Genomic DNA, 24,337 nt, shown 5'->3' with positions numbered 1-24,337 from the left:
CAAACCCTGTTCAGCATCATCATCATCACCACCACCACCATCATCATCAACATCACCAGCAGCAGCATCACCACCTCAGAAGCCCATCCCCTAGCGTTCGTCCCGGTGAATGCGCCCTGGCCAATGTGCGCATGGGCGGAGAGACTGCCGCTGTGCGCTGTTATTATTGTAAGAGTAATTTCTTTTTTACGAAAATGGCGTCTAGTCAGGGGGGTGTGGGAGCTGCCGCGGCTCTACAGAGCCTCCAGCACTCCGGTGGACCTCACTGGAGCCCGGGAATCAGCCACTTTCAGCAGCATCACCACAACCACCAGCAGCACCAGCAGCAGCAGCAGCAGCAGCACCACACGGCTCGCAGCCTGGACCGGGCTCTGGATGATGCCGTGTGCTCGGGGATACTGAACCTGAGCGGTAGGAAGCTGAGGGAGTACCCGGGCATGAGCTACGATTTGACGGATACAACACAAGCAGGTGGGTCGCTGCGCAAAAGAGACAGAGCCAGAGCCAGAACGCGCTGCTGGGCATACGCGCTGGATTCAGGCATTGTGCACGGTTGTGTCTGCTTTATTCTGGACAGGGGCGCATCAAGGTGTGTAGGTGACAATCTTTAAAGGGACATTCGGGGACACCGAGGTGGCCTCTGTACTCGTAATTACACTGTCCACCCTGGCCTCATATATCACACCTTCTGCTCTGCACTAAAGGGGCTCAGTTGTTGTTGTGTGGTTGTTTTGGTGGAAGCCAGTCTCAACACCCCCTGAGACACATGAATGAGACGGCAGGCGCACCCTAGTCACGCGCTGTGCAGCGGTTCGCACGCCGAGCTGCTGCTTGATTTCGGCACCAGAAGCAGAATGTGACTGAACCGAGGGGCCAGGTGTAAAAACGCACGCTCTCTGAACATGAGTCGCAGTGAGCGTGTGATGCACGTACATGCGATCCTTTCATTTTCGCCAAAAGCAGACAAAAGATGCAGGGTACTTGCAGCCTCGCCCCCCTGCCTGCCTGCCTGGGTGCAATATAATCTGACAGAGAGGAGGAAGACACTGAATCTGGTTTTGGTTTCATATGATGGCTGATAGAAATGTATATTCTGATCTTTGCTCATGCATTTTTATTCAGTTTTATTCAGAAGGTGATTGGAATAATCAACTATCAATCCTGCTGCTCCATTAGCCTGCTCAGTCAGTAGGTCAGTATTAGACTCACGTTTTCTGAAGGCTGTGCCAGACCATACATACTAATTTACAGTGAGCATGTAGAAAAGCCTTTTTACCACTTTTATACTCCAAAATATCAAAGATAAACCACTCTACTGGTAAGACTTTGCTTCAGTTTCCTAGATTTCGTGGATGTGTTCATATTTGTCTTTATATTCGTGGTACATCGAGTGAGTATTTCCATTAACCATCAGTGGGACCTCCTCCATCATTATCGCAGACTTCCAGCAGATGCTCTATCTCAGAATCACTGTCTCCTCCTCTGAGGTGTCCGCTTACCATATGGTGTTACTCTGGCAAGCCGCTGTTTTTTTGGCGAGCCTCATCCAAAGGGGATTTCAATTCAAACATTTTGGTATAGCTCAGAGAAAACCCTAACCTCCTGGACAACTGACAGATTTTTACATAAAGTTTAAATATTTAGAGGCTCAGATACTGAGGAGCATGGCTGCAGCTTCTCGAGACAAACCACAGTAAGTGATGCAGGTACATTTAACACGTTTCGGACGTGAGTGCAGATTGTTGATTTTCGGTGTCAGTTATAGTTGTGCTTAAAGACACTGACATCCATTCAGTGCTTGTAATGGATCCCAAACCCGACATGAACCACTGTTTGAGTCGAGCGTGGTGAATTGATGTGATGTAATGGTGTCATTTAATAGGTTGTGATAAGCTTATAGCTCTGAATATTATGGCTCTCTGTCAGTGACAGATGCAACAGGACGTTTATGAACTGCTGAATGCACACACTTGTTATGCTATACTGTATAAATCATCAGTTGCCTCCAGCTAAAACAAGATGGTCCAAGTTTATTGAGATCGTTGCATATGGGATCCTGCAATAACGTCTGCACGTGATAGTGAACAAAAGAGATAGGAGCGAGGGAGCACATGTTTCTGTCACTAATCCAGTCACTTTGAATGCTGCAGTATTTTCAGTATCCCCCCCCCCCCACGTCTTCATTTCGATGCCTCGGATAAAGGGTGTGCTAGAGGAAGGTCTCACTTTCAAACGTGCAAAGAGGGATCCACACCACACAGCAGCTTTTCCACACGCAGTATCTCTGCTGTGAAAAGAAACAGCTTCTCAACGCTGAATGCAACCTTTACATTTCTGTCTCATCACTGAGACGATAACAGGTCACTGAAGCCTCTGGAACAGAATAATGTACTCTGACAATTGTCTTGTTTGGTATTTGAGAGTCTTGAAATCAGTGGGTATTGAACTCAGTATGTGCAGCCGTATGTGCAGCCACCTATTTTCTTTTAAGAAAATAGGCGGCTAAGAGAAATGGTCTGTAGTCATTTTGTAGATAAAGATACAGTCTGCACGCTTTATAATTACTACCAACAAGGAAACAAGGTGAAAGAATGTGGTATAGGTCAGGGAAGGATCTGGATCAGGGGGCAGAACCAAAACATTTCTTTTCACCTTCTTTAACTTTTTTTTTGTCCTTATTTAAAAATATATATAATTTCTCTTTTTTCCCAGAGAATAATTCATGGATCTTGAGGAAATAAAATAATTTAGAGAACTGATATTTGAGTGTGTGCAATTTGGTGTAGCCTGATTGAATTTAAGGGGACTGCTGGGCCTTGACAGAGGTATAAGTTTTACTGTTACTGTTTAATGCACCGTCTCACCTGTGGGACGCTTTGGCCTTGATGGGGATGCTTTAGGTGTGTTTTGGTCTGTGCTGGACTCAATCTTCATATAATTGTTTGAAAACTGAGTCCTCTGATGCTTGATTTTATACTAACCTTGTATCACTGCAAGTGGTTCAGTCTTGTGGATAGCTCCAAAATGTTCTTCACTCAAGAGGCACAAATAGAAGCCTTATGATTGCTTTTTATTCCCCAAAAAGAATGCAACTAAAATTGCACCATGTTTGGGCCTCTCTAAACTTGCTTCAGTATCTTTTACACTCATCCTGACGTTTTGGTTGAGCTACCTTTCAATAGAGTGCATTAGGGTGCATTGTTACCGCTTGTGGTATAAAAACAGAAGTCAGTGTTAGAAGTTGAACTATTTTCACAGCCCCAGACAAAGTTGCTGAAAAAGAAGAACTGACTGATTCCTCTTTCCAGAGCTGGACTGCAGATTTAACCACAAGCACATTTGGTTTTTATTTTATTTTTGATCCATCATATTGCTGGTTTTTAAGAAATTACATATAACGGGGTCAAAGTGAGTGTTCTCCATCTGACGAAGGAGTAGCAGACAGAGAGCGTGGCCAGCTCACACTAGGGTGTCTGTTTGCAGTGTGCTCCTGACAGTTTGGCTCGAGTCAGTCTGTTTTCCCATGGGAAAGTGCAGGAGCTCAGAGCCACTGCCCTGACCTTGGAGAGAGGCTGGGGGCCAGCCACATCAACCTGGGGCAGATGTTCCGGTTCATGCGAGCCCCTGCCTGCCATTACTGTGCCCCTAGGGACGCACACACAAACACACACACACACACACACACACACAAGCACACATTAGAAAGTGTGATGTGCTTCCACCACAGTGTGATTACTGTATGTGATGTAGCTAATGAAAATACATTTTAAAACTCTTGTTGAATGTGATGATTTATTTACAGGATACTTAAGAATACCAGATGTGCATGAGACTGAGGTTATAGTTTATTTTCCCTTTTGTAAGACCTCATCACACGACAAGTCTTTCACCTTCTCGCACTTTGCTGTAAAGGGTTTGGTGTCATATTTAACAGCCAAATACTATTTCACATGCAAAGAATGTGAGGTCATAGAAAAGATAAAGAAGTGTGATGTTTGTTTCTAACTGAGGGTGCATGTGTAGGTGATTTGACAGCCAAGAACAAACTGAAAAGCAGCAAGAGTCCTTGTGCATCATGTCCATCTATAGTGTACTGGTTTTACTGGAGCTGGTCGAAACTGTTGGCAAAAGAACATTCCACAATTCATTTGATTGCGTGAAGCACATGATAAATCTCACATTTTAAGATTGCTTCGCCGTTTCTTACATTCTTTAAAAGTTTGTTTCTTCAAAACTCCACAAGGACACAAGTGGCATTCTTGGGTTTAATGATCAACCAGTGGAAAAGGTGTCAATGTCACTGAAACACATTGCAGGCAGACTCCGTTGAAGGGAACAAACGGTCTGATGGATGAAAACACAATAATGCACTTACTGTAGCTACTTAAATATGGTTCACTGTTGTACTTAAAATCCAATCAAATATTCCTGCACGGTCTCTGAAGAATAGCAGATGCTCCTTCGAGGGGACTCAAAAGAACTGGTAGATTGTTTTTGCATGAAATACAAACTACAACACACAGAATGCGTCCATTGATGAATGGCTGATTTTCACTTTACTAGTAGTAGTGGTAGTTTTCGAGCAATCACAGCAGTATGAGTGTAGCCTGAAAAAGAAGTCCAGACTGGTGTTTGCTCCCTCCCGGCTCCTTCTCATGTGCCGCTGTGTGTCTCGACAAGACGTATGCATTCCGTCAGTGAGAACACAATGCCTTATGTCACTAATGATGCTGCTATTGAATATTTAGTCAGTAAAACTTAACTGAGAATGAAATTATGACAGAAAATGGCATTTATCATCTTCAGATTTTATGACGTTAAACACTTTACGTATAAAAAGAAGGTTTTTTTAGTTTCTTTGTAATTAGACATTTTAATCAATGATCCTCTGTCTGTTTCCAGGATATGAAAGAGTTTCTCATTAACTGGAGATTATTCCCTTCAGTGGCATCTCACGAGTTTGGAAATATGGTACTGATCTTTTCTTAGGAAATGTCTGACAAGCACGCTGAGCCCCCACATAACTTCAGCTTTTGAAGAAGAGAGATCTGGAGACGGTCAGGTCAGAAACTTGTGGTATTTTAAGAACTGAATGGAAAAACTAAGCAACCTTTTCCTTTCAAGCCAGAGAACTGAAAATAGCTTGTGAATGATTTAGACCAGAATATGATACTGAAAAAAACAAGTCATTTTTTTTATTACATTTGCTTTTATATGGTAATTTGGGATTCATTTTAGGGTTGTTTTTGTTATGGATGAACAGATACTATTACTAATTGATTAACTGAAATTACCACCAAATAATAAAAATGATTTGTATTAATATAATCCATCCATCCATTATACAATTTATCCTTTGAGGGAACAGGGAGCTGGACCCAATCCCAGCTGACATTAGGTGAGAGGCAGGGTTCACAGGTATTGCAGGTACTGTACAATATTTAGTATTGTAGAATATTTATTAAAATGGCTCCTCAAAAAGGAATCACATTCAGGTATCAAGAGCAGATTGATAGCACTTATATCTTTAATCCCCACAGAGGGTACCTGCCATGCTCCTAACACCCTGCAGAGCTGCAGACCACACCCAAAACCTGGTGTCCAGAAACTGTGGCCTCATCTGCTGCACAACATGATAATTAACCCAATTAATCATGCTTTTGTTCTATTTCCTCTTTGCTGTAATATAACAACATTGGCAAATTGCAACAGAAAAGAGCTTTGGGATTGAAGTAGTTTGGTGTCTGTTTCCCTGCAGTTTTAACTCTTGATACTGGGATGTTTTGTAAATTATATTTATGTCCGGTTGTATGAAGCTGATGAACACTTTGAATTTTTAATTGTAGTTGTCAACAGATATATTTCCTCTTTCCTAATCCCTTTGCAGCAGCTCTCAGCAGAGAGGGAGTGAAGTCCGTTATTTGCTCCATCACTCAGGTTGTAAGTGTAGAGTTTGCTCTGTAATGGGAAGACATAGCCGGACATGATCTGCACTACCCACAAAAATGAATAGATTGCTGATCTGGCGTGCGGGTGCAGTGAAGCAGAGTGGAACCTAAAGTGCTCGTCTGCCCGTCGAGCCGTGTCCTGCGGGAGCTCTCTCTTACCAGCAGGTGGATAAGAGACCCACTGTGGGCTGCAGATGGTGCACGGTCTGCATGGGTTGGAGGAGGGAGACATGGGTGGAGATAGGCTCGCACAGACTTCCTCCGCCCCCCCCATCTCCAATCGACCCACATGATTCAACTGCTGCAGAATGATCCCCAGTTGTAAGGGCTGTAGGGAGGGAGGTGGGGGAGTCATCTGTGTACAGCTGGGCCACAGCATCAAGGGCCGGGCCTCAGGGAGAGGCAGAATTTACTCTTAATGGAAAACAAGTACACGTTGTGACCCCAGCTTTGGTCTGTGCCCATGTGGTAATTTCAGTTTCCCTTAACCCCTCGACCTCTCTTCCTTTGTGCTGCTGACTGTGTCATGGTCTGCGTCTCACTTCTGCTTACTGGCTGCTGTCAGAGCTCTGACCACAGCTGCAGATTGAGGCCTGTCTGGTCTATTGTTGGTCATTTAAAGCTTGTCAGAAACAAATTATATCAAATGCACAGACACATGCAGTTTGGCTCTTTTCATTGGTGATATGAGCCTTTCACGTTTTTGGTATTGGTGGTGATGTTTACGTATATGAAAACGTTCGTTCTTCAGAATAAAAATGCTGAAACTAAGTTTATAGTACATGTTTTTTTTTAAATATTATTTTAAAAATCTTTACATTTTTGACCATTTATGTTTTCTTTTTATCTGTAGTAATTTATAATAAGGTTAATGTTTAAACCGTAAAATATCAAGCCTCAATACATTTTTCCAATTATTATATATATCAACCGATTTGGATTTTTTACTCCTGAATATGGGTATATCCAAATATTCATATTTCAGATTAATGTATTAGGATAAATGTCCCAACATATATCACTTAATAACAAAAAAGAAATACAATAAGAATAAGAAATATAACAAGTCATTACAGCTCTGAACAGATCAGAGGGTGTTTACTTTCAGTAAAGCCTATACGCTGCAGCGTAGTTATTTGATATAGGGTGGTAGTGAGATGTAATTGCATTCATTAAGGGGCTAGAGGTTGCAGTAGTGTGTCCTTTTCCAGCGGGGATGGCTCATGATAGGTGGGACAGAATAATTGAAAGCTCATTGTGTTTGTCTACGCTGAGCAGCTCCTCACAGGTCGGCCTCTAATTACTGTGTCACCCAGAGATAGACACACACGCATACACACACACACGCAGACACACATCAATTAGAAGCAGCTGAATCAATACGTGTCTGGAGGTGAATATATTTAATTTGTAGTCTGCCTCTAGTTTGGCTGTAAAAATAGCAAAAACCATCAATATTCTGTTTGTTGTGTCTGACTCCATCTAATTTATATCTGGAAGTAGGAACATCACAGCATTAAAACATCTGACTGCGGACGAGGGGCTGCAAGCCTCCAGACTTCAAGATATCAGATGTCGTAGAAAACATTTCGGATAAAATTTTAAATTACTTTAAGATTTAAATGAATGGGGGAGAAATAAGAGCAGCTGAGTATCAATCTTCACCATTGGTATCTGCTTGAGTGCTTCTTCGCTGTGACGTTCTCGGGCAAGTGCCTGTATGTAAATATTTTATCATAGGAGTCACATGCAGATTTGAGGCTGTGCTCATTTTCATTCTCTAGAACAGGGACTACATTCGTAAACTTTTTGCCAAGTAGAAGTACCCACTTTTACCTGCAGGGCATTGATTTAACAGCAAATTGGCTTCAGCAGTAAAGCAGAGCACAGGAATTTTAATTAGATGCAAACACTTTTTGTATATTTTTTGTAAATTTTTGTAATGTATTTTTCTATCCCTTTAAAAATACATGCTAATGCTAATTACTGACATTCAAGGATATTCATGGTTCATGGTCCCCGGTTGATTGACCTTACTGACTCTTTTGAAAAAAAATTGAAAATGTTAACTTGTTAACATGCTAAACTAAGATGGTGATTAAGGTGTAAAAATGCATACTTCACGTAATTAAATTAAAATGAGTTACAATGTAGAGCTCAGAAAAATAAAATAGCTAAATACATTTGTACATATAGAAGGTATAGAAAATATTTCCCTGCAAATTTCCTTTAAAAAAAAATTTCTTCTATTTCTCACAGCCTACCTTTCAAGAAATAGGAATTGACATAATCACTTTCCATCCATTCATAGAAATCTACATTCATTACTGTGCCACTCCAGTGAGATTGATAATGACAACAGTGGGATCTCATCACCAGTAATAAAAACGTCAAGGCCCAAGATTCTGGTGTTATGTTAGACCAGTGTTCGATGAAGAGGCACTCCCACTGCTCTGTCCCAGAAACATATTGATCAGGCAAGCCCGTGGCTACTCATGCCTGAAGGAAAAACAGTGGACAATGTCCAGATCCTGTAAGGTTAATGTTTTTTGTTTGTTCAAAGTGCAAACACTTTATCCGCATCTGTCTCTCCACCTTGCAGATTTGTCCAAGAATCGTCTGACAGAAATCCCTCCAGAAGTGTGTCTGTTTGCCCCCCTCGAGTCACTCATTCTCTACCACAACTGCATCAAGTGCGTCCCAGAGGCTATCATCAATCTGCAGATGCTGACTTATCTTGACATCAGGTGAGTCATTGCTAACACTGTTGGGAACTTAGTTTTGTATCTCTGAAGACCTGCTTGTTCCCCTTTCAGTGCAGCAATAGGTTGAAAATGATTTAATGTAAGAGAAGCATTTCCCCTTTTGCTGAAACTCAACTCCTAGACACCAGATTCTTGCTGTCATGCTTCTGAGTGCAGTTTTAAAAGTAAGTGGATGTTTTGTCTTGGTTTGCAGTCGAAATCTCCTGTCCGTTTTGCCAAAATACCTGTTCAGCCTCCCTCTCAAAGTTCTGCTTGTGAGCAACAACAAGCTGGTTTCCATCCCCGAGGAGATCGGCAAGGCCAAAGAGTTGATGGAATTGGTGAGTGAGTGTGTAAAGACTTCTGTGTGCGTGTGTGTGTTGTGCAGCCAGGACAACCCTTTTTCCTACTCTTTGTCTCATCTTGCAGGACGTGAGCTGCAATGAGATCCAGGTTCTGCCAGCTCAGGTGGGAAGGCTTCACGCCTTACGGGAACTCAACATCAGGAAGAACTGTCTTCACATGCTGCCTGAGGGTCAGTCTTTCATGTGTGATGTTCTTTGAAGAAGCTACATCATCTCATTTCTTTTTGAGGGATTGTAATTCCTCGCTGCCAAGAATCACATTCTCTACAGTTTTCTTGTTATTACAGCATGTCATGATGTAATTCAAGAAAAGTACAACAATTTAAAGCCACCCTTTCATAATTATGCCAGTAACACAATAAATCATGCAGCCTCTCATTGTGTTTATAATCTATAAAGTGAAAAAGCTGGGGGTCCATGGCTGTGTGAACCGTTATTGCTCAAGTGAATTTACCAAGCTTGACCTCTGTATAAAAAAGACATAATCCCTGTTCACACCCGATATTAACATCCATCCTGACTGATCTCATCACAAATGCTCAGTGCTAAGTACAGGTTTTAAATGTGTCCTGAGATCTGACCACTCTGTCTTTTCGCTGCATGAACATAAATGTTTCCTAGGCCACGTATGAAGCATAGCCTCATCAGCTGACGTCTATGACCCGCTACAGTTTAAACATTTCTTTGCACTTTTCTGTGTTAATACTTTGATTTGTTCCCAGCCACCGCCAACACTGATCATAATATAATGGCTGATACTTTTCTTAAATTGGTAAAAGTCTTTCTTCATTGCAGAGCTGACACAAAGACTCAACATTACGACAAGACACACAAACATTGTCACCGGACACATCTGTAAACTCAAACTGGGTAAAAACAACATAATTTGACCATAGGAAACACAAATGACAGTTGTGTTTATTTGCATGTTGAGCGGGGAAGTGAGACCCTATCACAAATGTGTCACATTCAGGATTCATTCTAATTCCTGGTGTGAAGAGACAAACTTGATGTTGACCACTTGGGACCGGATCTCTCACAACAGATGTTAATACCTGGTCTGAACAGGGCCACAGAGGCAGTCGCAGATACTTCTTCCCATTTATTTTGCATGTATTCGAATTTGAGTGAATTCAAAAACTTTGTTTGACATGATTGGACCTTTTAAGTGGAAGATGGAGCTCTGAGACTGAAAAATCTGCATTAATAACATTTTTGGAAACGAGATTCGGGCATTTACCAGGTAAGAAGAGGCTAGTTACCTTGTTGTTAGCAGGGCATCACATCCATCCAAAGCCTCTTGATAAAACTATCGCCTTATTCATTCTTGCAGAGCTGGCTGACCTGCCCCTCATCCGACTTGATTTCTCCTGCAATAAGATCACAGAGATTCCTCTGGCCTACAGGAAACTCAGGCAGCTGCAGCACATCATCCTCGACAACAATCCTATGCAGTCTCCACCCGCACAAGTACGTGCAGTCACTTGGATTTGAAGTATACATGTTGTGCTCACTGTTATAGAAGTTTTCTGTAAGCTGGTGAAAGGAGAACTCAGAAGATTTGAATGTAAACTTGATGCATTAAGGAGACCATAAGGTGGAACAATATACAAATGCTAACAGAGTAACATGAGCAACTGTCACCCCCAAGTCTAAAGATGTCTCCCAAAGCATCCCCATATATCTCCCTCTACTGTCTCCCCATTCTAACAGCACATCAATGAATGGCTAGAATTGCTGTCACTCTCTATGTTACATGTAGGTGTTTGCATCCTATTGGATGCTGGTGTAATACGCAAAAGAGTTGAAGTTTGTGCCTCTCTGTCTGGGGCATCTGAGTTAGATATGAAAGTCCCTAAGCGTAGACACTTATTCTGTTGGTTGGTCCTTTATCTATAACCTGACCTTGTGTACTGCTTAGAGAGAGTGGAATTAGTCAGGCACTCTTCTCTTAATGGTGTACTGATATAATGTAATATGCATTATATATACATAATACGGTATATAGGGGCATGTACAGTAATGTGTGAGGATATACTAAAATTCCTCAACACTCACAAACGGGGTTTTCTGGGTTTCCTGTAGTGTGGTTAAGTTGACAGAATTTTGTGTCCCTCACATTCCTAATAAGCCTGGTACAATTTCACCATCTAGTGGAGGAATTCATGTATTTCTCACAGTAACTCACTTTTTCTGTATGTTTGTGTTTCAGATTTGTCTCAAGGGCAAAGTGCATATATTCAAGTACCTGAACATCCAGGCGTGTAGGATGGATAAGAAACCAGACACCCTGGACCTCCCCTCCCTCGGTAAACGTTGCCTTCCACAGCCACTCACAGATAGGTACGGACACCTGTTCTTCTGTTAGCAAGATTTCACAAAAAAGTAACTGTACAGATTACCAGGATGGTTTTTTTCTTTAACATTGCAAGATCAGACTTATTTCTACGTCTTCTCTCATTTCTTAGCGAATAATTCATGTATGAAAAAAAGCAGGCATGTTAAGGGAGAAAATTTATGAGTGTGCATATCCACATAAAAATCATTATCTAGTGAATTTAGATGTGGTTTCATGAGGGGACTGTTGGGCCTTGGCAGAGATATGGGCTCTTCTGAGCTAAATGATAACTAGATCAATCTTTTTATCACTTCTGCTCCTTCAGTTGTGTTGTTGTATATTAAGTCTGCATGCATTTGTTCGTGTATCATATCTGCAGTAGTCTAGTTATGTGTTTTCATTATATTATGCAATCAAACGACATCTTATCAAATGCACATGCAAATAAGATTTTTCTCAAGCACTGCGATGCACAGGAGACTAAGTGAGCTGTTTGTTTTGTATATTTCCAGCATAGAAGATATTTACCCCAGTAAGAACCACGGGCCTGACTCTGGAATTGGGAGCGACAACGGTGATAAGAGGCTGTCTACAACAGAGGTCAGTGTTTAAGCACACAACATTCACTTGTCAATGCAATGCATGACCAGTTTGAGGTACATACATTTCAAACTATACCCTGTGGAATTCTAGCAATGGGACACAAACACAGACTTTTTCACAGACTTTTTAGATGAAGGGATAGAAGACAGGGGTGTCTTTATTTGACTGACATTCAGCCTCACAGTCAACACCAGAGAAGAAAAACCTGTTCATAAAAAGGATGAATGAGACTGAATATGCTATCGGAACCACGCGGTGCACAAAGTGGCAAAAAGGAAGCTCCTTGAGGTCGACTGCTGGACAGATGAGGAATAACGGAGTTTAGATTGATGAGCCGTGTGTATGTGGGGGAATCAACCTCTGTGCCAGACACAGTTAGTCTCCCTCCTGCTGCTGAGCAATACCTGTAGAGACTTAATCTAGTGAAAAGTCTCTAAATCCTCGAAGTCAAGTTCAGATGTATGAAGTGGTCTATAATTTTGGCAGGAAATGGAAACTGATAATGACAGCTCATGTAGTAGTGGATTTAGATTTAAATGTTGCTGTTTCTGCACAATCGTAAATATAGCATAGATTGGTTTAAAATAACAATCGTGTGCAAATATGTATATCTTAATATCAGATGGTGGAGTTCAATCCTCATTTTTTTCATCTCCCGCAGCCTTCAGACGACGACACCGTCAGCCTGCACTCCCAGGTTTCAGAGACAGCCCGTGCTGACGCCCTCTCGCTCCTCTCCAAAATGGACTCTTGCAAAGGTTACCCAAAATAAGTATCACACATTGCCTTTGAAAGCGATAGCAGAGACTCGGGGTTGTTGAATGAAGTGCCTGAAATGTGACAGTTTATTTGATCAACGCGGATGCTTCCTCCCTCTATCAGATCAGGATCTCTATGACTTTATAGATCCCAACCCTGATGAGGAGCCTGCTCTCTCAGAGTGTGATGGGCAGCAGAGTCATATGTCGTGTATAAAGGTAGGAAGCTATCTATCATGCACACACACACGTGGAATATATATTAGGTCAGCATCTGGGAAAAGGATTATGACAAATGTTAAATATGTGTGACTGTGTGTGTTGTAGGAACTGGAGAAAGTTCTTCACTTGTCACAACAAGGCAAAGATAAAGACAGCTGGAAAGAGGAGTCAGGGTGAGTTTATTATCAGTCAAATGAATGAATAGCTTCTTTGAGCTTTAGTTGTAATAACAAGCCATGACTGTGAAATGCAAATATGCCAGTCAGCAGAAATAACAAAAATAAACAGAAATAAAAGAATCATTGTGCTATGAATTGAGCGGTTTTTACTGGGGACATACCTTCTACAATGTGTCCTTGTACAGATTATCAGACATCATTAGAGATTAAACTGCCAAATATGCCACATAAATAAATTAGGATTTAACTCTTTACCTTGAGGTGTATTGAATTTTTTTGTTTTGTGATATGGTGTTGATGCAGAACTTCATTGAATTTGGGCCAGATTGCTGTATTTTGCTGGCAGGTTGTGTACTGTCTGTGATGGCAACACCTTTGACTTCATTGCAGTTCTGACAAGGAGCAGCTCGTTGAGGAAGAGGACGATGAGCTGAAGGAGGTGCTGGATTTGAGGAAGATCGCTGTTCAGCTTTTGCAGCAGGAGCAGCAGAATAGGTGCGTGGCTCTCACTCCCTCTTCCATCACCTGATACTGAAACACTGCACATTAGTTTAGCACTTCATTCACTGCACTGCTTAAATCCACGTTTCTTCCAATGCTCTCTCCTTCCTCCTCATCGTGTAACATGCCCCCCCCCCCCCCCCCCCCCCCCCCCCCCCCCCCCCCCCCCCCCCCCCCCCCCCCCCCCCCCCCCCCCCCCCCCCCCCCCCCCCCCCCCCATGTCTGTGGGTTCATTCTCTCGTTTCTCAATATCCAGATAGATGTTTTTTCTCTGTGTCCCCAAATATTGCCCCATCAGCCCCTATGTGACTTCTTTCCCCCACATGCAAATCAAATTCTTATCAGCTTTACTTCACTCTCTCTTTCTCTCTCTCTCTGTTCACTCCTGTCCTCCCCTGATCATCATTTGTTCCCTGCTCTCTCCCCTGACTCGGCTACCGCACATTTGATGTACGGCTTCTAGACGGCGATCCTTAATTTGCAGAGCAGAGAGTCTTATTCACCGACGGAGAGTAACTGGCCGGGCACACAGGTAGAGGCGGAGATTTTCTCTATTGTCATTTACAGACAGTTTGTGTGTCACATGGCTGAAACATGCTATTGCTCACATTATTCTCTGGTGTGTTTATTTGTCTTCTTCATCAACCACAGTATTACGTAAAGCTTTAAAAAAAAAAAATCTCATGCATGCATCATTTGGGTTTTCTGGTCATTTATGACTTAGTGTTCTGTGTCACCATGTTTGGAATGTGTGTGGAATTTGAGAAGTGCTGTGTGACTCACTGCTGTTGCTAAAATGATGCCTAGCATGTCGACAGACACCTTGTCAGGCCGGCGATATTCATAAACACGTCTTTGTAAGAATCCAGACGGAAATGCACCGAGTCATTGTTATTATAAGTTACTGTGTTAAAAGAGTTTTGTACCTGGAACTGAATCTCTGTTTTTCTGCAGGTTTCTAAGTCACTCTGGAAGTTCCAGCAGCAAACCAAGGGCTCCGCCTCAGACAACTCGAAGGTAAGTAGTAAATCACACCTAGTGCAGCACAACATGTTCAGTCCCACTCAACAGACGCATTTATAGTGGAATGCATGTTGGCATCAGGTGATGATTCCATTAGATCATGATGGTGTGTGGCTCTAGGCTCAAATGACAGCTCAGTGTACCATACACAAAGTAAAATTGTAGAATATGCTACTCTAAATTAAGTGGTTGCACCAGATGTGATTATTGAATTTATGTTTTCTCACACTGTATGAAGTTGAAAGACAATAAATAAAATGTATTCAGAGCATTACTTTGCAAAGCATCCTGTGGTGGAAATTTATCTGGAGATGTGAAATAAAGAGTTTCTCAGACCGGAGTTATCTTTGGGTCTTCAATAGAGCTCTGCAGAGGGTTTCATACTCAGAGTGGAACACCTGGAATTGTGAAAGGAGAAGGTTTTTATAGAGTTGGGTAAACAGGAAACATAGGAGACAACCGTTTCTGAGTAATAGCATGAGAACTGAGGCCAGCTGTAGTCTAGTTACTTACGCCAGACACTTCCTCTTATGCAAGCACAACTGTTTCTATAGAAGGAGTTATTGTAACACATCACACAAGATCAGACATAGGAAAGAGCTCAAGCTAAACTCGTGCAAATTTTCATTACAATCCTAATCTGACAATATTCTTTCCACAAATGCTTAAAGTGTTTGCACAGTACAGACATATGAAGTATATTCTCCTGACACCCAGATGAAGAATAGGTGTTGTGTCTTTCTTCTAGTGCTTCTCTGGATGAAGGAAGCAGTGGAGCGTCAGTGCTGAGTGGACAGGTAAAAACTCTTTTTCCTCCTGTGATGTTTTTCTCTCTGGAGAATGATTCTTATTTTTAACTGTCTGCTTTTGCAGCCCTCGTCTTCCTGCTCCTTTGACGGCAGCTTGAAAACGGATGAGTCAGACTCTGAGCCTAAGTGGCCCGAAGTCCCACCCATCCTCAATCAGAATGAAGATCGCAGGAGGAACAAGTACCTGAGAAAAGATTATCTCAAGGTATGAGCACCTAATTTGTGATTGGTAAAATGGAAACAGACAAACCTGATCAGTGGTGTGAGGCTAAACTCTGACTCTGGGATGATTAGTATCCAAGGCAGACATCTCAAAACAGTGGCCAATTAGAATAACATTAAGTAGAGCTCATGCCACTGCGACTGCCAACAGTCACCTTAAAGTTCCAGTGTGTAAGATTCAGGTGAAAGGGATCCTTCATGTTTGGAAGGGGAGGGTAAGGTCAGGGGTATTCAGCTGCAACATGAAACTTCACCAATAGATTTCACTAAATTCTATACACTGAACCTTTAAGTTCAGTCAAGCTGCACCAAATTATAGATATAGTTTTCCCAGAGGTGGCAAACGTACAGAAAAAAGGACTGGTAAAGGTAGAAGTACTGATTCAACTCCTTTACTCAAGTAAAAGTAAGAAAGTACAGGCTCTGAAATATACTTAAAAGTAAAAATGAATTTTTAACTTCAATGATACACTTGTGATGCAAAATGAAAAAAGTTGTAGGCAAACAAAATAGGATAGTTTTCCTCTTTTGTTAACAACCTGCACAGAGATAGTACAGAGAAAAAAATCACTGGGCACAGTCTAGTTTTGTTGCCAAATTTCAGACAGAATAATAAAGACTGAACTGAACCGAGGTCCTGCATGAGCACCTGGATCATTCTAGAGGAAGTAAAAATCCTAACAAGGTTTCCGTAGGTGAACCTGAGGAAGGATCCAGTTTTGAGAATGTAAGGAGTAGAAAGTACAGATATATGTGTTCAAATGTAGGGAGTAAAAGTAAAAAGTTGTCAGGAAAATAGACACCTGAAAAATCAACTTAAGTACAAGTATTTGTACTTCGTTACTTTATACCTTTTCCTAGTTTCCTAAATGTGCCAGATTTTTTTTCTTATACAGATCCATGAATTACTTCCTTCAAAAATAGGGAAAATGTTATTAAAGGGGAAACAAAGATTCCTGGATCTTCCACATACCTCCACCAAATCAGTTCAAACACCAAGAAACAATTTTACTGAAGCACAAGTAGGCACAGGGAAAAAACATTTATATCAGTGGTGTTAAAACATGCATAGCTCGATACAATCGCTGGTGGGAGAGAACAGATAAGAAAAGGCCCAGAACTAAGACACTTATTTAATTCAGCCATACATACACGCAATGCGGGATTCCACTGCCAACATATTATTAGTCATTATCATCTCCCCCATATCATGTATCATCAGTTTATAAAATATATGAAACCATGAATAGAAATTAAAAAATAGAACTTTTTTCAAATCATGGAAATAATTTATTTTACCTATTCCTGACAGTACAAGTGTCAGAGTTCTCGGAAAAGCTGCGGGAACGAGGACTGTGAGGTAAGTGTGTGTGTAAGTGTTTTACAATCACAAAAAAACCCTCAGTAAAATGAAATAGTGCCCTTGACTGATTATAATGAATGTGTTGTCTCCAGGAGGGCTTGCGTAACGCAGACTTCAGCACCACTTTAACAGTGTTTGGACTAAAGCCAAGATCAGGTAATAAGATTTCGCTTGTTTTACTGCTATTTTTTCAACTTTATTGCTGTGAGGTTTCCTGTTCACTGGTATCAACAGGACTCATGGCTATACACCCTTATCTTTCAAACACATGGGGAATCGTGAGAAAATTCCTGACAAGCTTCAAAGTCCATGCCTGTTTACAAGAGATTTCCAAAGATTTCTGAAACAGAAACTAAACACACAAGACTTAAGTAAAAAATTTAAAATTGCTCAATCTCAAAATATATTTTCCCAGCAGTTGTGTATCTTTTACTATCTTTACAGCTAAATGTGTGTTTTGTATATATTGACCCATTTTTAACCCAAGGCTCATGAACTCTTTCCTCAAAACAAAGCCAAACAAAGGCAAATTAATGAGGCGGAGCAGCAGCATCCTTTCTCTGGAAGTAGGGACGTTTTCTGAGGAACTGAGGAGTTATAATAAGTAGTGCATTGTCGGTAAATGACAAGCCTGAGCAGGACTTGTATTTTACTGTTGTGGGTGCGCTAATTTAACATTGATTTATAACAACTTATCTTATGCCATAGTACATCAAATCTTGATTGAAAACAATTAATTTCAGCTGTCAAATAGATACCATACAACCCCTTAAAATGCAGTGAACTGCATATAATTCAATTTCAGTTCAATTTTATTTGTATAGCGCAAAATCATAATATACATTATCTGAAGGCAATTTACATAGAAGGCGGAAATACCTTAAAATCATATTAATATAGAGAAACCCAACAGTTCCCACAAAGAGCAGCACTTTGGCGACTGTGGAGGAAAAACCCTCATTAATAGGGGGAAACCTCTAGCAGATCCAGGCTCAATGTGGGTGGGTTTTATGTTGACATATGAAGATGATCTCTCAAAACCTTCTAATGTTTTGATATGTGTTGTGTTTGGAACAAGTTAAATTAACTGTGCATCCTGCTGAGAAAACCTTTTCTTCTCTGTCTGTAGGGCTGCAGCCTCAATTTATCTTTAATCAAAGAAGAAAAAGCATCGTCTCAGTGAGAATTGTGCTCATAAGATGTTTGAGAAGATGAAGTTAAGAACCGTTTGGTCGAGTAGCAGTGTCACTGTGAATCTGGTTTAATGCCATATATAAAAGGAAGTTGAGTCACAGAATGTGTTGCCATTTTAATTAAACCATTTACAAGAGGAGACTTTGAGAATTGTGGGAAAATAACTGACCTTTCCTATGGGGAATTCGTAGGAAAAAAGATTTGGCTGCATTTCCATGTGCACTACTATCCTGCTTTTTATCAGGTCTTTCAAGAATCCTGTTTTTGTGGTTAAGCTTCGGCTGCATATCTTCATCCACAGCGGTGGCAGTGACAGAAGGACACCGGCCAAAGTGTTTCATATTTACTGTCAGTCTAGTCTCCCATTGCTGGCACTGAGGTGGATAAGCCAAATCTGCAACACGATGGAAAATGCAGTGATATTTCTTTCCTCTTTGTTTCACACCCTTTTGTATTTAACAGAAATAATATCCAGATGCATTGTTTGGTGCTTTTGGCCTAATGAATGCATACCAGCTCTCTTTGTTTTTGCCCCATCCTGAAGCAGATGGTGGATCTGCTGTTATAGTCAGTAATGGCTATCAAACAAAGGATGTTTGCCTCTGTGTATTTCGCTGTGCTTTATCAGAAATGTATTCTTCCAGCCTTCACCAAAGGAAGTCGGCAGGAGTACAGCTCCACAGACCCCAGCTTCACTATAAGGAGGAAGATGGAGCACTTGAGAGAGGAAATGGAGCAGATAGGACTCTTGCGGCAGGTCAGGGACCTCACGACTTGTTTGTGCTATTTGCATTTTCTGAAAGCAAATGTGTCACTCGAATACCAAAGCTTGTCAGATCTGGTTTTTGTCCCAGTGTTTATACCTTTCAGTAAATCTGATGTCCAGACACAATGTGCCATTGCGAAAGTTCTCTTTTAGGAATTCAAATGTTTCACAACTTCACATGATGTCCTGGTGAAGCTGAGTCATAATCTTTTTTCCAAACAGTAGCTGACACATCCCACTTTGTTTGGCCTCTGCAGTAGAGCATATTCTGCTTAAAGTTTTCTCAACTTCCACACACTGCCTGAGCATGGAAGCAGGGGTAATTCAGATATTATAAAATATTAACAATAATATGACAACATGTTAAGAATTTCATTTTCGAAGTGTTTTTCAAATACAAAATGTGCTTGAAAAATAATTTTTATTTAAATATAACTAAAGATGTGTGACTTTTGACATGCCTTGATATACCTGAGGAAAGTAAAGTACAGGAAGTGGGATGCTGTTCAAACACCAGCTTGTATTCCTCGCTGCCCTCTTTCAACACCTGCTGTGTGAAATGAAGGAACAAAAGACAGTGTGGTATTATGTCTTTTTCAGGATATCATTTTGATTATTATTTGATCATTAAAAAGTGCTGCACTTGGCTGCTATAAAACATGAATCTTTGAACTGTGCTGCCTCACCTCAAGGTTACAGGGTGAATGGAACCAATCCAGCTAATAAATCTTACAGGCATCTTTTTGGAGTGCGCGAGAGGCATTTGGATTTGAACCCAGAACCATTGTGTCATAAGTCTCATGATTTACCTGCAAGGTCTGAAACTGCATGTCACATTTATAGCCATTATCTGAGGTACCTATGAAATATCTGTCTCCCAGTAATTAAAACAAGCTGTAGAGCTGAAGCCACATTACGTTTCTCAGCTACTGTGGCTGAAAAATCCCTACGCTCTATGAAACCAATGCATTTATTACATATTAGTGAAGGAGCCAGGATTCTTGACTGGAGGCGAAATGAACGGTGTTCACAGCTGACAAAGAGTCAGTTCAAGGCTATAGAAAGATCAAGGAGGCAAGTGGTGACCATCTTCCTGCTCAGATTTCTGTACTGGATTACTCTTGAAAGCTCTTGAGATAGTTGGAATGAGGAAGTTTATTGAAGATTGTTCCACTACAACAAATTGATAGAACTAGTCAGTTGAATAGAGTTTAAGTAGGTCAGTATAGATTTTGTTATATCTAAGATTATTATCAAGTTTGAAGAAGACATCCCCCACACTGACTGAACCACTGGTTGTCTTGCAGGAAGAATGCACAACTGCAGCTCAGGAGATGTCATCAATTCAAATAATATTCTACTTTTAGCTGCAGGAAACATGTGTTTTGCACTTTGGCACATTTACTTTCTATACATGGTTAAATGGAAATACTTTTAACTCCATTAAACACATTAGAGTTTATTTTCTCACAGCTAATGTTTCTGGAAAATCGAAAATAATATTTCCTGTCACGTAAACAGTTTCTCTCGCATGATTTACATTAGTAATATTGTTTTGTGAACTCACAGAACATTGAGTCCAGACTCAAGGTGTTGCTCCCAGATGACGTTGGAGCCGCTCTGATGGATGGAGTCGTCCTCTGCCATTTAGCCAATCACATTTGTCCTCGGTCTGTCGCCAGCATCCATGTGCCGTCGCCTGCAGTGGTAAGCACATTCAAACTCAGTTTTCAGTTAGAAATAGTTATACTACTTTGTCATCTGCATTTTTTTGCAGTTATTTGTAGTTAATGGAAGTTATTACTTTGCTTTTATTTACCAACATGACTTCCAGCCAAAACTGAGCATGGCTAAATGCCGTAGGAATGTGGAGAACTTCTTGGATGCCTGTAAGAAGCTGGGTGTTACACAGGTAATCAGAAAGACTGTTTGCATTGTAATCACAGCTTTACATCGTATTTCTGTTCATTAATGTTTGTTTTAGGATGAGTGATGATATATATGATTATTATCTAGTTTGAAGAAAAATATTCTGGAAACGAACCCTGCCATCTTGTGCCGATTGGGTTCCCGCTGATACATGAAAAGAACAACTTAAAATGACAGAAATCATCTTTTTATTTGATGTTTACTTTACTTTTTAGTTTTGTCCATTTTCCATCCACTAACACGGAGGAGGCATGTTTTATGTTGCAGCCAGCCACCAGAAAATTGACAAGGGCCAATTGGAGGGGGTGTGATGTATTGGTTGCATATTTTGAAAGTGTGCCCTGCTCTTACTTGCTTTTCGTGGATTACCAACAGTATTATGTCAGAGAGGCGAAGCTGTCTGAACTTTTTTTTGTCTGTTTGTTTTTGCTGTCTCTCTTTAATGCCTCTGTGAACTCAGGACAAGCTGTGCCTGCCCCATCACATCCTAGAAGAGCGCGGCCTGGTGAAGGTGGGCATGACCGTCCAGGCTCTGCTTGATCTGCCCGCACTGAAGCCCTCACAACTGTCAGCTGTTTGACACAAGCAGCTATTCAGCCAACTCCTGCCCCCAGCCTCAACCCAACCCCTATCTCCAGGGATCACGGAGCCCCAGTCTGAGGAACCGGTGGATTTTCTGCCTGACTGAAACAGGAGACAAGAAATACCCCTCATCTCCTGATATGATGTCAGCCGCCGCCCACTTTCTCTCCATCACATCTTCATTTGTGTCCTGCTCTATAGTTACTGGGGTCATCCTGTATGTGTGTGGACTTGCAATGTGTGTTTTCTGAGCTGCACAGTTTGGGCTTGCTGAGAAGGGACAGACGAGACAGAGGGTCTGTAGACAGACCATTACACCCCTCTCAACATGCTCAGTATTATCGAGCAGTAAGTGCCAGTGCTAACAATGTTTTACATACAGCCGTTGGAAACATCGGCAGAGAGGTGATGACCGATATATCACTCACTTTTTCACCAAGGAGACCTGAGTGGCATGCTGGCTTCGTAACCCTAAACCACTGCCTGTGGTTATCGAGTGGTTCTCACACTCTTGAGTTACAGCGTTGTACCTGATTTTATTCTCATGAATTTTCCAAGAGTTCTGTTTTTTACAGTTTGCATCAGATCCACTACTGCACCTCATGTTCAGTAGCCAATCCTGATTCATATTTGCCAAGTATTGCATTTTAGCAATTGCATCCCCTCTGCTTATCGAGGGAGAATGCAAGGCTTGTCCCTTCTTAAGGGAGTACAGTAGACCCGATCTGCCCATTTTGAACACGGGTGTGGTTTTTGACATATTTACAGATCATGCACAAGTTTTTTTCTTAATACAAACCTGCATGCACCGGGGGAAGTCACATTTGACCACTGTGAGAACATGTTGGACTGTTGTCAAAAGCATGAAGCTCCTGTTTTGTAGCATTTGCAGTGTACATGCAAAGTTTCCATATTTGAAAAATGATATCCTAAACTTTTCTAACGGTTTTATACTTTCATCCCAGTTAATGCTTCCCATTAAGTTCAGATCATGGGTTTGCCATGTTATATATAAAGCAGATTTTTATTACTTTTCCTCACCTCATATGAAACACGTTTGTATTGTGTGTGTTTATGAGTGGAGGGGTCTGAGTGATTGGCCCCTGTGATGATCACTCCTCAATTCTCTCACACATGATGTGATCTTATCCACAGCCCAGCCGCCCTGATGTTTGTGTTCATTATTATTTCAGGGAAATTATTTATGTATTTATTCACTTATTTTATATTTATATTTTCTTGCTTTGTGCTGACTTCTTTTTTCTATGGAAGTTTTTATATTAGCTAACACTGGCATAAGAGGAGGGGCTCGATTCTGACACAAACATTGAGCTGATTGTGTCAGCCAACCAGCTTTACAGATGTGGTGACGCAAATTCCAAAATTATGTGACACGGCATTGTATGTTAATGCAAAACAATTCCCTTATTTCTGCAGGATAACATCAGTCATCTTGCTGTGTTGTCAGCATGCAAGTCTTATTTATTTTGATGTGGCACCATCTGTTTCAGAATGTACCGTCACGAACCATCTGAGCGTTGTGCTAAGTGTTTCCATTTGTACATTTTAAAACTTTATTTTTGCTCTCTACTTATAATTGGTAGTTCCAGAAAACCCTTTCTCCACAGAGTGTAGCAAAGTCACCAGTTGGAAGCAGTTGTAGGACACTGGTTTGCCTTGATTACATCTTTTTTCTGTCTATTTACCCTCAGAATTGATCTCCTCAGTGACCCACATGAATGCTGGTAAATGCAGGCTACAATCAATAAAAATCATTTCTCATTAATCATCCTTACTGACGTGTATGTGTCTCATACTCAGACCACTGAAAGGGGAGAGGATCTGTGTTTCACCTGCCCACATTGCTCAGTGTGGAAATTCTCTTACATGCATCACTTCAACTGTAAAGAAAACCAGTGCCATATCCTCATGGCATCCTGTCAATGCATTCTACAGTGTAAACATTATTGTGGACAATATCAACACTTGTTAGATTTTTTATTCAGTCTGATGAACGTCTCACACACACACACACACACACACACACACACACACACACACACACACACACACACACACACACACACACACACACACACACACACACACACACACACACACACAGCTCCTGCAGAACTTGTATCACATACGATCTGATTTACACACCTGAAACTGTTTTGGGTGGCTGTAATCATTCCTCCGCTTTGAGGAGATCTTTGTAACAGTGGCTTCTGAACTCTGAGGGATTCAGGACTCTGATCGGTTCTTTGCTAATCTGCTGTGTGTGGTTTTTTAGGGGGATATATTCTCTCCCAGGACAGCATTTCATAACAACAAAAATATGTAATTTGGTGCCAAAAGATGAGAGATGAGGAAAAGATGTAAGATGCTGAATGGATTTTTCCTTTTACGCAAAACTAGGACTGTTCCCCCTCACTTATGTTAGAATCCTATCACAATGAGATTCCTTCATGGCCAGAATGAACAAAATGACAGTAGACTTATGTTTCTCTCAATAGACATTTTGAAATGTTTTAATGTCTTTGAGGATTGGTCCGTTGCACATCTGTACCCACTGACTGATATGCGTGCCACAACAGAGTTGCTTGAAATTTTTTATCATTTGTCATCTCATCTACAGAAAACAGTGAGTCATGTTAAAATGAAAACTGCCGAGAAATGTCAAGCTCAAGTATACAACAAGCTTTTTGTATTTAAAAAAAGTCAAATGCATGCAACAATACTGAATGACCGAACCTGTACATATCATCTGTATAAATAAATCCCAGGG

General features: G+C 41.1%; 1 protein-coding gene and 1 long non-coding RNA gene across 6 annotated transcripts; one reads left to right on the top strand and one right to left on the bottom strand.

The window, feature by feature from the left end:
• The first annotated feature begins 96 nt into the window (after positions 1-96).
• Positions 97-23,658, top strand: lrch2 (leucine-rich repeats and calponin homology (CH) domain containing 2). 4 transcript variants are annotated; one of them, XM_020085605.2, is made up of 21 exons: positions 107-471; positions 8,551-8,695; positions 8,907-9,033; positions 9,122-9,227; positions 10,391-10,527; positions 11,270-11,400; positions 11,908-11,995; positions 12,660-12,756; positions 12,881-12,975; positions 13,084-13,151; positions 13,548-13,652; positions 14,122-14,190; positions 14,613-14,675; positions 15,430-15,478; positions 15,555-15,695; positions 17,025-17,072; positions 17,168-17,231; positions 18,914-19,026; positions 20,605-20,742; positions 20,870-20,947; positions 21,425-23,658. In XM_020085605.2, exons 1-21 carry the CDS (start codon positions 132-134, stop codon positions 21,542-21,544), a joined length of 2,322 nt encoding a protein of 773 aa, XP_019941164.2. In that variant the 5' UTR covers positions 107-131; the 3' UTR covers positions 21,545-23,658. The 4 variants fall into 4 exon arrangements, 3 of the variants coding, with proteins under 3 accessions (XP_069395448.1, XP_069395447.1, XP_019941164.2); XR_011246147.1 differs by lacking the exon at positions 18,914-19,026 and having other exon boundaries at positions 99-471; XM_069539346.1 differs by lacking the exon at positions 20,870-20,947 and having other exon boundaries at positions 103-471.
• On the bottom strand, positions 14,682-20,981 carry LOC109628499 (uncharacterized). 2 transcript variants are annotated; one of them, XR_002202654.2, is made up of 3 exons: positions 20,855-20,981; positions 20,603-20,734; positions 14,682-15,079 (listed from the first exon to the last, which is right to left on the bottom strand). It is a non-coding gene; the product is annotated as an uncharacterized lncRNA (long non-coding RNA). The 2 variants fall into 2 exon arrangements; XR_011246148.1 differs by having other exon boundaries at positions 20,840-20,931.
• Positions 23,659-24,337: the final 679 nt, after the last annotated feature.

Source organism: Paralichthys olivaceus, chromosome 15, assembly GCF_024713975.1.
Source record: "Paralichthys olivaceus isolate ysfri-2021 chromosome 15, ASM2471397v2, whole genome shotgun sequence".
Classification (NCBI taxonomy): Eukaryota; Metazoa; Chordata; class Actinopteri; order Pleuronectiformes; family Paralichthyidae; genus Paralichthys; species Paralichthys olivaceus.
Note: the sequence above shows the minus strand (reverse complement) of the source record. Positions and strands in the feature narration are given on the sequence as shown.